At 51.6% G+C, this 14,396-nt stretch overlaps 1 protein-coding gene across 3 annotated transcripts; it reads right to left on the bottom strand.

Moving 5' to 3' along the window:
* Nucleotides 1-693: 693 nt before the first annotated feature.
* On the bottom strand, nucleotides 694-14,067 carry CCDC197 (coiled-coil domain containing 197). Of its 3 annotated transcripts, none has more exons than XM_061395172.1 (8): nucleotides 13,465-14,067; nucleotides 12,734-12,955; nucleotides 11,364-11,446; nucleotides 9,451-9,629; nucleotides 6,088-6,198; nucleotides 4,592-4,663; nucleotides 4,174-4,290; nucleotides 694-943 (listed from the first exon to the last, which is right to left on the bottom strand). In XM_061395172.1, the coding sequence occupies exons 2-8, from the start codon at nucleotides 12,787-12,789 to the stop codon at nucleotides 740-742; spliced, it is 822 nt and encodes a 273-aa protein (XP_061251156.1). In that variant the 5' UTR covers nucleotides 12,790-12,955; nucleotides 13,465-14,067; the 3' UTR covers nucleotides 694-739. The 3 variants fall into 3 exon arrangements, with proteins under 3 accessions (XP_061251156.1, XP_061251155.1, XP_061251157.1); XM_061395171.1 differs by having other exon boundaries at nucleotides 12,699-12,955; nucleotides 13,465-14,063; XM_061395173.1 differs by lacking the exon at nucleotides 4,174-4,290 and having other exon boundaries at nucleotides 12,699-12,955; nucleotides 13,465-14,064.
* Between the last annotated feature and the right edge of the window lie 329 nt (nucleotides 14,068-14,396).

Here is a 14,396-nt window from a genome sequence, read left to right as displayed (position 1 = left end):
TGACTCCTGTGTTCCCAATAATCAGGCATTTATCCAAAGCTCCTTGGTCTCAGATAGATCCACTCACAATAGTGAGAAATGCATCCCTTACTTCCGGTACGGGTCTCCAGCTTGATACCTCCCACCTGGCTGCTGCCTCCAACTCGGGACCTTCCCCTTGACCCCCTTCGCTTGTCCATGGTCCCAGGCAGGCCTCATCTTGATCCCTGTGCTGTGCTTAGTCGCTCAGTCATGTCCGATTCTTTGCGATCCCTTGGACTATAGCCCTGCCAGGTTCCTCCGTCCATGGGGCTTCTCCAGGCAAGAATACAGAGTGGGCTGCCATGCCCTCGTCTGAGAGATCTTCCCCGACCCAGGGATCGAACCCAGGTCTCCCACATTGCAGGTGGATTCTCGACCATCTGAGCCACCAGGGAAGCCCAAGAATACTGGAGTGGGTAGCCTGTCCCTTCTCCAGGGTATCTTCCCGACCTGTATTGCAGGTGGATTCTTTACCAGCTGAGCTACCAGGGAAGCTGCACTTTGATCCCTATCAGTCCCCAAATGTGGGGAACAGTGCCCCCTCAGCCCCTTCTGGCCTCAGGATCCAATTCTGCTCTCTCACTGCCCCGCCCCCACCTGCTGGCCACCCCCTCCCTGCCCCACCCCCTCAGCCCAGGAGCCCAAGTGGGTGAAGAAAAGAGGCCAAGCAGGTGGGGATTTGGTCATGATGCTGGCAGCCTGGAGGCCCCAGGCTGCCTCAGCTTAGGCTGAAGCACTCTGAAGTCTGGGTGCTGGGGAAGAGGTTCCTGGGGGTTGAGTCTTCACTCACTGAATGTTTCCTGAAGGGCCTGGGGTAGCTTCTGAGGCCCTGGTTGTTGGGGTTGTTTGCTGTCCAGCACACGATGGGTCCCGTGAGCAGTGAGATGAATCTCACAGTCTCCATTTTGTCCAACATGAATTCCTGGAAGGAAACAGAAATCTCTGGCACCTGACTGGGCACCGGCCCCTGGACACCACTTCCCAGACACCAAACCACCATCAAAGGTTGACCTGCACGTCCTTTCACAAAGGTCCCCAACAAGGATGTGGTATCAATGCCAATTGGCAAGTGAGCAAACTGGGGTTCAGAGAGGTTAAGTGGTTTTCCTGAAACGACACAGCCCAGCAGTGGCAGAGGGGGATGGCTGAGTCCAGGTCCTCGTGAGGCTTCCTGAATGGGGTTGCCTCTTCTCACCACTTCCTCCAAGAAGCCCACCCTGACTGCCCACAGCCTCTCTCTCTGAGGGGCACTCATTTCTTAAGGGCCTGGTTACCGTTATTTCCTCTACCTCTAACTCTTTCTCAGGCATAAGAGTGTGACTGTAAGTCTTGACTGCTTGATTGTTGAGGGGGATCCTTGGGACCCCTTGACATTGCTGGGTAATTTCCTCCTTTTTCTTGGGAAGAAGATGAAATTAATACACTGTGAGTATAAGGGCAAATGAGCCCTTTCTCAAATGTTTATTCGTGTCCAACATGAAGGAGCTACACCCCGGGGGATGCCAAATATGTGGCATTCAGTGTGAGCGGTGCCACGGAGCAGGGTGGCCCTGATACTGCCCATGACACTCTTGTGAGAAGTTCTTCTCAGTTAAGACGCAGCCTCACTCACTGTGGATCATCACTGCTGGACAACACAGGCCATGGGTCTTGCCCACCACCCCACCCCCTGCCAGTGTCCTGATAAATCCCATGGACAGAGGATCTTGGTGGGCTACAGTCCACTGAGTTGCAAAGAGTTGGACACGACTGAAGCAACTTAGCAAGCAGCAACAGGTCCCAGAGGCACTAACAATCCTGAATTCAAACTACTCCACTGAACCTGCCATGAACGAGGAAAGCAAGTGACGGCTTAGGATGAAGCCAGTGCTGAAGAGGAAATAGGGGAGGGTGGAAAGGACGGTCCTTGTGGTGCCACTGAGTCTGAACCCCACCTAGATGTTGAAATTACATGCACAACACAAGACATGCTGTTACAAGAGTCAAATAACCTCAAAAAAAAAAAAAAAAGGAAGAACAAAGCTGGAAGACTCACTTCCCAATTATAAAACTTACTACAAAGCTACAATGATCCACACAGTGTGGTATTGGCTAAGGACAGATGTGAGGACCAATGCAATAGGATTAAGAGCCCAGAAATAAACCTTCACATCTGCAGCCAATTGATTTTTGACGAGGATGAGGAGACAATTCAATGAGGAAAGAGTAGTCCTTTCAGCAAATGGTAACAGGACAATTGAATATCCTTACACAAAATAATGAAATTGGACCCCCATCTGATACCATATACAAAAATTAACTAAAATTACATCACTAACCTAAAACTACAAATATCTTACAAGAAAACTTAGATATAAATCTTCATGACCTTGGATTAGGCAATAGTTTCTTAGATATGATGCATAAAGCACAAGTAACTAAAATAAAAATATATACATTGGATTTCATCAAAATTGAAATCTTTGTGCTCTAAAAGACATCATCAAAGTGAATAGACAACCAGTAGAATGAGAGAAAATATTTTCAAGTAATATATTTGATAAGGAATTTATATTCAGAGTATGTAAAGAATATTTACAACTCAACAGTAAAAAAGACAAATAATCCAGTTTAAAAAATGGGAAAAGAATCTGAGTAGACATTTCTCCAAAGAAGATATGCAAATGGGCAATAAACACATGTTTATATTGCACATTATTCATCATCAGAGAGATTAAAATCAAAATCACAATGACATACCACTTTATATCCACTAGGATGGCTAAACTATCAGAAACAGACCATCGAGTGTTAACAAGGATATGAAGAAACTGGACCCCTCATACTTTGCTCACAGGATTGTAAAATTACACAGCCACTTTGGAAACCAGTTGGCAGTTCCTCAAAACGTTAAACATAGAGTTACCACGTGAACCAGAAATTCCACTCCTAAGCATTTACCCAAGATAACTGAAAAAGTTATGTCCACACAAGTACGTGGCCATGGGTACTTTCTTCGTGGTTCAATGGCTAAGACTCGAACTCCCAAGGCAGGGGGCCCAGGTTTGATCCATAGTCAGGGAACTAGATCCCACATGCTGCAACTTTAAAAGATCACACATGTTGCAATGAAGATCAAAAAATCCCCTGTGCTGCAACTAAGACTCAGTGCAGCCAAATAAATAAATATTTTTAAAGAACATGGGCAATAGAGGCATTATTTATAATAGCCGCCAAATGAAGACAACCCAAATGCCCGTCAGTTGCCTACCGGATAAACAAGAGTGGTCTGTCTATACAATGGAGTATTATTCAGTCATAAAAGGGAGTGATTTACATAATGAAGACATTATGCAAAGTGAAAGAAACCAGACACAAAATGTATTATTTGGGGGGAGTGGCAAAAGGATTCAGGAATGAGATACTGCGAATGATGGTGCAGTTCTGACTGTACTGAAAACAGTGAAGTGAGCTCTCTGAATGGGTAAGTCTTAGGGCACTGGAAGTAGGTCTCATATTATTAAAACTAAAACAAGGTGTGCTGTCATTGGTGGAAGCCAGTCTGATGACCTGACCTCCACTGTTGCAGCATCAGCATTATGACTGATGGGGGTGTGGACGACTGATGGGGGTGGGGACCCTCCCAGTGAGAAGGCAAAGCTCAGCGGACTTGAGCAGAGCCTGAAGTTTAAGACGAGGACCCCTCGGTCCTCATCGGGAGCTCATCAGTGCTCATCGGGAGCACTGAGTCTCCCTCGGTCACTGAAATATCCCTCCCCGTGCAAACATATGATCACACCTGTGAGCATCTTGGTGTGTTGCTTTGCAGGTGTGTCCATGTATGTTTCATGGGTATTGCAGGGTGTTTGGTGAGACCATATGACTATCTGTATGAGTGTGTACCCTGTATGTGTTTGTGTGTGTGTATGTGATGTAACAAAGTGGACTACACATTAAGACCAGGCAGGACAGGATTTCCTTTACAACTCTGACCCAGCACCAATAGGTGCTCACTACAAGTTTGTTGAGAGGCTAAAAAAGACCCCAAGACCCTACCGCACACATGCAGGCACCATTCAGCCAGGGAGGGAAGGGCCAACAGGGCAGCTCACCAGGAGCCGAGGCCCAGGACAGGCTCAGGTCGAAGCCTGCCTGGGAAGCACAAGTCCTCACCTGGATGAGGTCAAGCTTGGAGAAGAGGCCCGTGCCCCTGGGCACGGCGTGGGCAGCAGAGCAGCACTGCCGGGCCATGTCATTGATGGCCACTTGCATGTAGTTGAGCAGCTTGTTCTGCAGGGAGGGGAGCAGGCTGGGGCCCCCTCTTAGAATCCCCTGCCCCCTCTCCCCACCTTGCTCAGGCCAGATAGGCATCCTGGAGCCAGGAGCCACCTTCTCATCTCGGTCTGTGCTCCACACCCAAAGGGGCTGGGATGAGTCCCTCCACTCCCTGGAGCCAGAGCATCCTCCCCTGCAAAGAGGGACACAGGATGGACTGGCCTCCCAGAGAGTCCACCCGGCTGGGGACACCTGAGGTCCACACCCAATGGAGGGGCTTGGTCGGGGGAACGTGAAGGAACCCAGGGCTCCTCACTCGGGGCAGCTCCAGAGTCCCGCACTTCAGGTCTTCAGAGTCATCATTAGCTGCGGCTTCCTTGCTTCCCACCTTAAAGAGAAAGACCCAGAACAGGCTCTGTAAACTGCGGCCAATCCAGCTCCCCCTCAGGGCTCCTTGGCTGGGAGTAGAAGCCCACTGACTCCAATGCTCGTGTCTTCCAAACTAGTCTCCTACGGGGCCTGAGAAGGTCCCACATTCACCGACTGCACCCTGCCCATGTGGGGTGTGCCCAGCACAGCCCTGTTCCCCAGCCTGGCTTCCCCACCTCCTCCCAGCAAACCCCGAGGCTAGTACGGTGCAGACTCTGGCATGGGGAGGACCCGGGGGGTGTTCAGAGGGTAACTAGTGCACAATCCCCAGCCTAGGAAAGAGACGCTCAAAGGATTAAACCCAGAAATCTTGGCTCCTGACTTCAGTTCAGTTCAGTCGCTCAGTCGTGACTCTTTGCAGCCCCATGGACTGCAGCACACCAGGCTTCCCTGTTCATCACCAGCTCCCAGAGCTTACTCAAACTCATGTCCACTGAGTCAGTGATGCCATCCAACCATCTCATCCTCTGTCGTCCCCTTCTCCTCCCGCCTTCAATCTTTCCCAGCATCAGGGTCTTTTCAGATGAGTCAGTTCTTCACACCAGGTGGCCAAAGTGTTGGAGTTTCAGCTTCAGCATCAGTCCTTCCAATGAATATTCAGAACTGATTTCCTTTAGGATGGACTGGTTGCATCTCCTCGCAGTCCAAAGGACTCTCAAGAGTATCCTCCAACACCACAGTTCAAACGCATCAATTCTTCGGAGCTCAGCTTTCTTTATAGTCCAACTCTCACATCCATACATGAGAACTGGAAAAACCATAGCTTCAAGTCCCTTGACTTCAGCCCTGACTTATTCTTTCTGAGCATCACTCTTCTCCAAGGTGAAATAGAATATGAATAAGAATCACATTATTTAGGGGTGCACATGCCTGAATGGGGGCATCCCAGCTACCTTAACAGCCTGTGGCCTCAGCATCTGCCTCATCTTAGAGAAGCCCTTTGAAAACTAATAGCCACCAAATCAGAGCAGTCAATCCTAAAGGAAATCAACCCTGAATAGTTACTGGAAAGACTGATGCTGAGGCTGAAGCTCCTCTAGTCTGGCCACCTGATTCGAAGAACTGACTCATTAGTAAAGACCCTGATTCTGCGAAAGACTGAAGGCAGGAGGAGGAGGGGAAGACAGAGGAAGAGATGGATGAATGGCATCAGCGACTGGATGGGCATGAACTTGGGCAAACCCCGGGAAATGGTGAAGGACAGGGAAGCGTGGCATGTTGCAGTCCATGGGGTCACAAAGAGTCGGATACAACTTGGCAACTGGACAACAACAAGCCGTGAGGGAGAAGTGGGTAAGTGATGTGTGTGTGTGTGTTGAGGGCTGATATTATGGAGGAGACAGCAGCCCCCAGCCCTTGTCCCACCCAGCAGACTGAGCTCACCTCACAGCTGCCCACGTCTTTCTGGAGGGTGAATCCATGTTCCAGCTGCTGCCACTGCTCCTGCTTGCGGTGGCACCTCCTCTGCAGCTGGCACAACCGGATCTTGAGGCGCTGCGGTGAGGGTGGCTGGGTCACTTCGGTGTAGCAGACCCTCCCCTGGGGCATCTGCCCTGGGCCTGGTCCAGGAGCTCAGTGCTCAGGGTGGTCTGAGCGAGGATGGGGGTGGGAGTGGAAAGTTCGGGGATCAGAAAGTTCTGGAGGGAGTCAGAGCCATTCAAAGCACCAGGAGATGTAGGGAAAGGTATGTCTAGGTGTTCTCTGGTGGCTCAGGTGGCAAAGAATTTGCCTGCAATGCGGGACACCCAGGTTCGATCCCACGAGGAGGGCATGGCAACCCACTCCAGTATTTCTTGACTGGAGAATTCTATGGATACAGGAGCCTGGCGGGCTATAGTCCATGCAGTCGCAAAGAGTCAGACATGAAAGAAAGAAAGAAAGTGAAGTCACTCAGTCCTGTCTGACTCTTTGCAACCCTGTGGACTGTAGCCCACCAAGTTCCTCCATCCATGGGATTCTCCAGGCAAGAATACTGGAGTGGGTTGCCATTTCCTTCTCCAGGGGATCTTCCCAACCCAGGGACTGAACCCAGGTTTCCCTCATTGCAGGCAGACGCTTTAACCGGAGTCACCAGGGAAGCTCTACTGAGTGACAAACACTTTCACTTTTCAGGCCGACTGGGGTTTGAATCCCAGCTCAGCTCCTAGAACCCTGTTTCACTCTCCATAAGTAAAACCACCTGTCTGGGCCCTTCCGGCTGCAGGGCTGCTGGGAGGACCCTGGGTTGGGGATAAGGCTGTGAAGGCCTCTGGGGCACAGGCTGTGCTGGGCACACTCCCCCGCCAGGCCCCGTGAGGATGTGCTGGGGGACACAGGATATACATGACTCCTCACTTTTCTGAGCCCTCGTTTCCTTACTTCGAAAATGAGAAAAATAGCCTGCCTGGGACTAAAGTGCAACACTTGGCTCAGAACTAATATCATCAATATTTTAATGCAATGTTCTTAAAAATCAAAGTTAATGCAAAAAATAATGTATGATGAGCAAAATATTAAAATTTTCGATAAAGTTGGGATCCAATATTGCACTTGCACACCTCACTCACCTCCCCTAGTCTCAGCTCTAGGAATAGAAACACCTACCTTGGGGTGCTGGTGTGACATCTGAATGAGATAAAGCATGTTAAGTGCTTTTCACACTGTCCCTTAACTCAGCAGGGGCCACAGGACTGGAAAAGATCAGTTTTCATTCCAATCCCAAAGAAAGGCAATGCCAAAGACTGCTCAAACTACCACACAATTGCATTCATCTCACACGCTGGTAAAGTAATGCTCAAAATTCTCCAAGCCAGGCTTCAGCAATACGTGAACCGTGAACTTCCAGATGTTCAAGCTGGTTTTACGAAAGGCAGAGGAACCAGAGATCAAATTGCCAACATCCGATGGATCATCGATAAAGCAAGAGAGTTCCAGAAAAACATCTATTTCTGCTTTATTGACTATGCCAAAGCCTTTGATTGTGTGGATCACAATAAACTGTGGAAAATTCTTCAAGAGATGGGAATACCAGACCACCTGACCTGCCTCTCGAGAAACCTGTATGCAGGTTAGGAAGCAACAGTTAGAACTGGACATGGAACAACAGACTGGTTCCAAATAAGGAAAGGAGTACGTCAAGGCTGTATATTGTCACCCTGCTTATTTAACTTATATGCAGAGTACATCATGAGAAATGCTGGGCTGGATGAAGCACAAGCTGGAATCAAGATTGCCGGGAGAAATATCAATAACCTCAGATATGCAGATGACACCACCCTTATGGCAGAAAGTGAAGAGGAACTAAAAAGCATCTTGATGAAAGTGAAAGAGGAGAGTGAAAAAGTTGGCTTAAAGTTCAACATTCAGAAAACTAAGATCATGGCATCCGGTCCCATCACTTCATGGCAAATAGATGCGGAAACAGTGGAAACAGTGGCTGACTTTACTTTTTTGGGCTCCAAAATCACTGCAGATGGTGATTGCAGCCATGAAATTAAAAGATGCTTACTCCTTGGAAGGAAAGTTATGACCAACCTAGACGGCATATTAAAAAGCAGAGACATTACTTTGTCAACAAAGGTCTGTCTAGTCAAGGCTATGGTTTTTCCAGTGGTCATGTATGAATGTGAGAGTTGGACTATAAAGAAAGATGAGCACTGAAGAATTGATGCTTTTGAACTGTGATGTTGGAGAAGATTCTTGAGAGATCCTTGGACTGCAAGGAGTTCCAACCAGTCCATCATAAAGTCCTGGGTGTCCATTGGAAGGACTGATGCTGAAGCTGAAACACCAATACTTCGGCCGCCTCATGTGAAGAGTTGACTCATTGGAAAAGACCTTGATGCTGGGAGGGATTGGGGGCAGGAGGAGAAGGGGACAACAGAGGATGAGATGGTTGGATGGCATCACTGACTCAATGGACATGAGTCTGGGTAAACTCCGGAGTTGGTGATGGACAGGGAGGCCTGGCATGCTGCGGTTCATGGGGTCGCAAAGAGTGAACACGACTGAGCGACTGAACTGAATTGAACTGCATTTCCTCAAAGGAAAAAAAGAGATAGAGAAAAAATGGTGTAGGTTTTTAGTGCTACCACTAGGGGGCAGAGACTGGCTGCAAACTCCAAGCCAGGTCCTTGAAAGAATCAACCAACCCGTCAGCCTCTCTTTTCCTGTTTTCTCCCTCTCCATGTCCCTGTCCTCTGTCCTCTCGTGTCCCCAGGTCCCAGCTGCAGCACAAAAATTCATCATGCCATGCCTTTGCCAGGGCAGTTTCTTCTGCATGGAATTTCCATCCCTTGGGGTGAAAGTTGATTTTATTAGAAGATAAACCAAATATGAGAGAGATGACCTCTGGGGGCATTTACTCTGAGACAGTTTCTGTTCGGTGTCTCACAACTGCCTACCAGCTAGGTTGTATTGCCCCCATTTCACAGTTGAAGAAACTGAGGCTTAGAGAGGATCGTGCCCAGGGTCATGGAGCTAGTCAGAGGCTGAAGAGGAATTTGAAACTCAGTCTGTCTGAATCTAGCACTCCTGACTTTTCTACCACAAAGATTACTTTTTAAGTATAAGCTGAGTTTTCCAGGGGACACACCCAGCAGAAGCGGAGGGAAAGGGATTCAGAACAAGGCTCTGGAGTGACAGCCCCACCAGATTCCCAGCAGCCCACCCCTGCTCCAAGCCTTCTTCTGGGGTGCAGAGGGCGGTAGGTGCCTACACCCCAGTTCTCTGCCCAGGGGGATGAGCCAGGCTTCAGGCAGCTGTTACCGGGATCAGAGCCCTGTGGCCCTCCTCTAGAGACTCCAGGCTCTTGTGGACGGCCTGGTTCATCTCGAGGAAGGCCTTGAGACGCTTCTGGATGTCCTGGCTGACTGCGAAGAGCTTCCCGTAGCGCTCCACCATGGCCGCCACCGGGGTTTCTTCCGGCTCCTCCCCTTGGTTGTAGCCTACGGAGACAGTGCGTGGCAGGATGGGTGGGCACAGAATGCCCAGCCCCTACCTGCCCCCTGCAGTGATGCTCACACGGTGGTGGTGGGGAACTGCTGCTGTCAGCTGGAGCCTCAGAGTTGAGAAGGCTCCATCACCCACACCTCCTGTCCCTTCAGGAGAAGCCTCAGCATTTGAAAGGCTGCAAGGATTCAGGATTGAGTGATTCTGGATCACTGTCGAGCGAGGCAGGAGACTCCCCACGCCCTGCCCCATCCCCTGGAACCCCCCGGAGAAACTGCTGGCTGGGGGAGCCTGCAGGAAGAGGACAGGGGTCGTTGCTGCCCTGAGTGAACAGGCCCCAGCCTTGGTGTTTGCTCCTTCTGGGTGGGTTGAACAGGGTTGCATGGCTAGGAAGGCCCCAACCTAGGAGGTTGCTGGCAGCAGCCCTGGGCGCTGGGTCCACATCAAGACCTGTGCTTGGCCTGGAGCCCTGTGCCCCTCCTTGGCTCGGTGCTCAAGGCTTCCAGTCACACCTCCCAGCAACCCCTGCCGGGCCCCGGTGTTCCAGCACACTGGAGCTCACCAGCCCCAAACCCACCACGCGGGGCTCCAGCCTACGTTTGTGCTGTTCCCTCTGCCTGCAGCGCTGGTTCCCCTTTGCTGAACACCTTTGAGCTCCATGAGTGGCCCCCTCCTCCATGAAGCCTTCCCTGACCTCCAGGGCAGAGTCCTTGGGGCTCCCACAGCTCCAGAGCACTTAGCACAGTGGCTCTGAAATCAGATAGACCAAAGTCTGAGACCCAGCTCCACCACTTCCTGGCTGAGTGACCTTGGGTGAGTCCCTTAACGTCTCTGAGCCTAGGTAATACAGTTCCCAGAAGCTCCTACGTGTATGCATGCTCAGTCACCCAGTCATATCCAACTGTTTGCAACCCCATGGACTGTAGCCTGCCAGGCTCTACTGTCCCTGGGATTCTCCAGGCAAGAATACTGGATTGCCATTTCCTTTTCCAGGGGATCTTCCTGACCCAGGGATCAAACCTGCGTCTCCTGCATCTCGTTCTTTGACAGGCAGATTCTTTACCACTGAGCTACCTGGGAAGCCCTGGCACCTCGTAAGGAGGACTTATACCTTAGCACAGAGTAAATATTTCATAAACAATAACAGTTATTTTATTATTGATGGTGTAAAGATAATAATATGATGATAATAATACAAATATGTAACTATGACTTCCCTTCCATTTCCTACCAAATTCCCAGCACTGATCACAGTGGATTCTGGCACAAACCATGATCAAACGAGACACAGAAACCCATTTCAGATGTCTGTAATTTTAGCTCCTAAGAGCAAAACCAAAGACAAATGACATAATAACAATAGCTGACATTTCCTGGGTGCTAGCTGAACGTCAGGCACTGTGATTTGGGGTTGGCCAGAAAGTTCATTCGGGGTTTTCTATAAGATGGTACAGAAAAACCCAAGGGAACTTTTTGGCCAACCCAGTATGTGATGATGAAATGTGATCCAGGCCACAGAACTCTCATTGTCCTCACTGTACAGAGACGCTGAGAACTTGCCACACAGGTCACACGGCTGGCGGCCAAGCTGGCTCGACCACAGTGAAATGGGCCTGTGGGTTCCCATGCAGCAGGTGAGCTCGAGGTTCAGTGGGGCCACACGTGCCCAGGTCCCAGGCTGGGAGGTGGTCGCGGAGAGGACAGGCCTTCTGCAAAAGCTCCATACGTACCCTTGGGGATTTTCTCAAGGACCTTGATCAGATAGTCTTCAAAAACCTTGTGCTTCTCCACCTCCCTCTTCAGCTTCCTCTGCCTGTAGAGTGAGCCAGACTTGAGGACGTGGTGTGGAGACCCCCAGGCCATGACCCCTGGCAAGGGCCCGTCTCTGGAGCCGTGTGGATCTGGGCTGGACCGGCTACTGTCCCCATCAGTGGGCCACTGACTGTGTCTCTCCACCCCCATTTTACTGCTGAGTAAACTGAGTCATAGAGAGGTCAAATAGATGCCTGTGGTCAGGCTGTAAGAAAGGAGACCTGGGGGGAAGAGCAAGGCTGAAACTTTCTGGCGTGGGGTCTACGGAGCCCCTCCTGCAGGCTGAGCAGGTGGCAGATGGCCTGAGCCCCCACTAGCCAGTCATCTGGCCAGGGGCTTCACCTCTCTGCCTGGGTGGGCCATGTGTAACAGGCGTACTAGTTCCTCACAGGAAGGTGGGGACCAGGTCTGGAATGCCCAGCGCATCTGAGGTCGGGGCCCCAGCAGCCCCCAGAGGGGAGAAGGCCACATGGACTGCCCAGCCAGGCTTGACAGTCAAGGGCATCACCAAGCAAGATGAGTCTCCTGCTCTGGGCCCATTCAAGGTCAGCAGTTAAGGGCAGAGAGCAGAGGGAGACAGGGCCATGTTAGGTATCTCTGAGTGACCACTGAGTGCCCCAGGGCAAGCCACTCTGCATCTCAGACCCTATTTTCTCATCCACACCATCCTGAAAAATGCAAGAAAGAACGGTCTTTCCCGCTGCAAATACCACGTGGGGTAAGCCACAGTGCTAAACATTATTGGGGTTGGAAACCCTGTGAGAATATGATGGATGGGTTGGACCTTCTCTCCAAAAAATCGCTCACAGATGCATCCTTTTGCACCCAATTCAGGCTTTCATGGGCAGCCTGATAGGGAAGGGGCTCTCTGGGCAAGGACCCAGGGCATCTGCTTGGAGCCAGGGCAGCAGCCTCGCACGTTGATTTTGGAAGGGCTGAGTTGACAGGTGCATGGGGATGGCCACCCACAGCCCTGCCTTCACGCTGGGAGACTGAGCTTGTGCGGGGCTTGGGGCCAGCCAAAGCCTGAAGTCAAAGAGGGAGAGTTAGGCGCCCCCACCCCTCTCTACTCACAATTCAGCTACCCCTCCTGACTTACTCGAGGCATCCCCCACCCCCTGGCCATTTCCTGGCCCTGAGGAATTTTTCCATTGCCTCCTCAGGCATTTTTGCTCAGTCCCAGCCGCTTAGGCCACTGCAGGTGGCCCTGGGGCCGGGGCCCGGGGCACAGCGGGGCTTGGGACAACTCGTACTTGGCCTGGAGTTGGCAGAGTTCCTGGAACAGCACCTGCAGGCCCCTGTCCTTGTTGCTGGGATCGCTCGGGCCAGCCTCCTGGCCTGCATCCCTGGCCGCCAGCATCGCCGCCACACCACCTCGGGTGACTCTGGACGATGGGGGCCGCGTGGGCCAGGCAGGAAGGAGGTGGGTGTCCACGACAACAGTCAAGGCAGCAGCTTTCTCTTCCAGTCCTTCTGACGGTCCTCAGAAGTCAGGTTCCAGTCTCGCTTCCTAGAAAAGGAAACTGAGGTTCAGAGGCGACCCCTGTGACCAGCTTGAGGATGTACAGCAGGGCTGATCTGGACTCCAGTTTCATTAAATTCAAAGTCTGGGGCCTTTGAGCAGTGCCTCCAGCTCTGGAGGAACCAAAGGTGCCATTCTGCAGTGGCATCATTGACATTGTCACACCATAACGGGGACTGTCAAGACCCATGGGCGCCGAGATGCCTGGGACTTGCAACAGGTGCTGGCTTCCAAGAGCATTTAGGAAAGAGTCCAAGGGGGCAGAGCTGGGGCAGAGTCAGAGAGTAGCCCACAGAGGGAGGAGGCTCCTTTGTCATCTGTCTCTCCCCACCCATCCTGCCAATCATTTATGCATTTAACTGACATCATATACTCTGAGTGTCCATAGAGCTAGACCGAGGTAGACACTTGGAATAAGCTCACGGTCAAGCTGGGAAGGTGGCCTAATTAACAGGCAGTTTCAACACAGCCTTGCAAAGAGTTCCTGGGCTGCTCACCTAAACGGCTAAAAGAAGACAATCTCCCTAAGCACGCCATTCATTGGCCACCTGCTGGGCCAGGCCATCACATGGGAGGAGCAGGGTGAGAAGGGGAGGGGCTACTTGGCCAACTTTTCCAGCCCCCAGCGTCAGACAGGGGTCCATGAGCACAGGGAGGAGGAAGGGGTCTGGCTGACTCACTGGACAGCTCCGGGAGCACAAAGCCATCGCCAACCTATGACGTCACAATGCTGGCTTCTGTTCTCATGACATTGTCTATTGCAGGATTCACCTGGGGGTGGAGTGGAGGGCCTGATTCCCTGAGTTCCTGGGGGCCTTTTTCTCCCTGGTTCAGTTCAGGGGAAGGGCTGGAGAGGCGTTGGTGACCTCAGGGTAGGGGGTAGGGTGGACTTGGGCTATTTTTACCCTTCTTTCAAGGCTGATCTTTCTTGATACCCTACCTTGCAAGTTTCCCAAACCCTACTGGCTTGTCCTGGGACTCCCTTTTTGCCTCCTTTAACCTGATTCTGGGTAGCTATAGCTTGGGTACTTCCCTAGGTGGGATAAGTCAGCAACCATGGAGGATTCAGCCCCTCTCTCCTCCACTCCCCTGCCACCAGCCTCCCCCCCCCCCCACAAGGCTAAGGATGAAGCCTGGCCTCGGGCAGGGGAGGTGGGGGAACAGAAGGAAACTTCTGGACCTAAACCTGGTCCTGGCCCTGCCCCTGCCTAATGCTCAGCCCTGTTACCTGGTGCAGGGCCTCTGTCACCGGCGGGGACCTGGGCACAGTGCCTGCCTCTGATACACCTGTTGCATTCACTGCCCAGTTATCTGGCCTGGCCTTCCCCACTGGAGGCCCCATTCAATCAGAGCAGGGGCTCTGCAGAGGGCAGCCTGGGAGGGTCTCACCGGGGAGAGCGTCAGGAGGGGCTGCAGTGAAGGCTGAGGT

The sequence above is a fragment of the Bos javanicus genome, chromosome 21 (assembly GCF_032452875.1).
Source record: "Bos javanicus breed banteng chromosome 21, ARS-OSU_banteng_1.0, whole genome shotgun sequence".
Classification (NCBI taxonomy): Eukaryota; Metazoa; Chordata; class Mammalia; order Artiodactyla; family Bovidae; genus Bos; species Bos javanicus.
This window is presented reverse-complemented; position numbering and strand designations above follow the sequence as displayed.

Bases quoted from the DNA above. Each gene is read 5' to 3' on its own strand.
- CCDC197 (XM_061395171.1), bottom strand. From the start codon at position 12,805: ATGCTGGCGGCCAGGGATGCAGGCCAGGAGGCTGGCCCGAGCGATCCC. The intron at 11,447-12,698 runs GTACGAGTTGTC...CTCACTCTACAG, and splicing joins CTCTGCCAACTCCAGGCCAA to GCAGAGGAAGCTGAAGAGGG. The intron at 9,630-11,363 runs GTACGTATGGAG...CTGTCTCCGTAG, and splicing joins CCTTGAGAAAATCCCCAAGG to GCTACAACCAAGGGGAGGAG.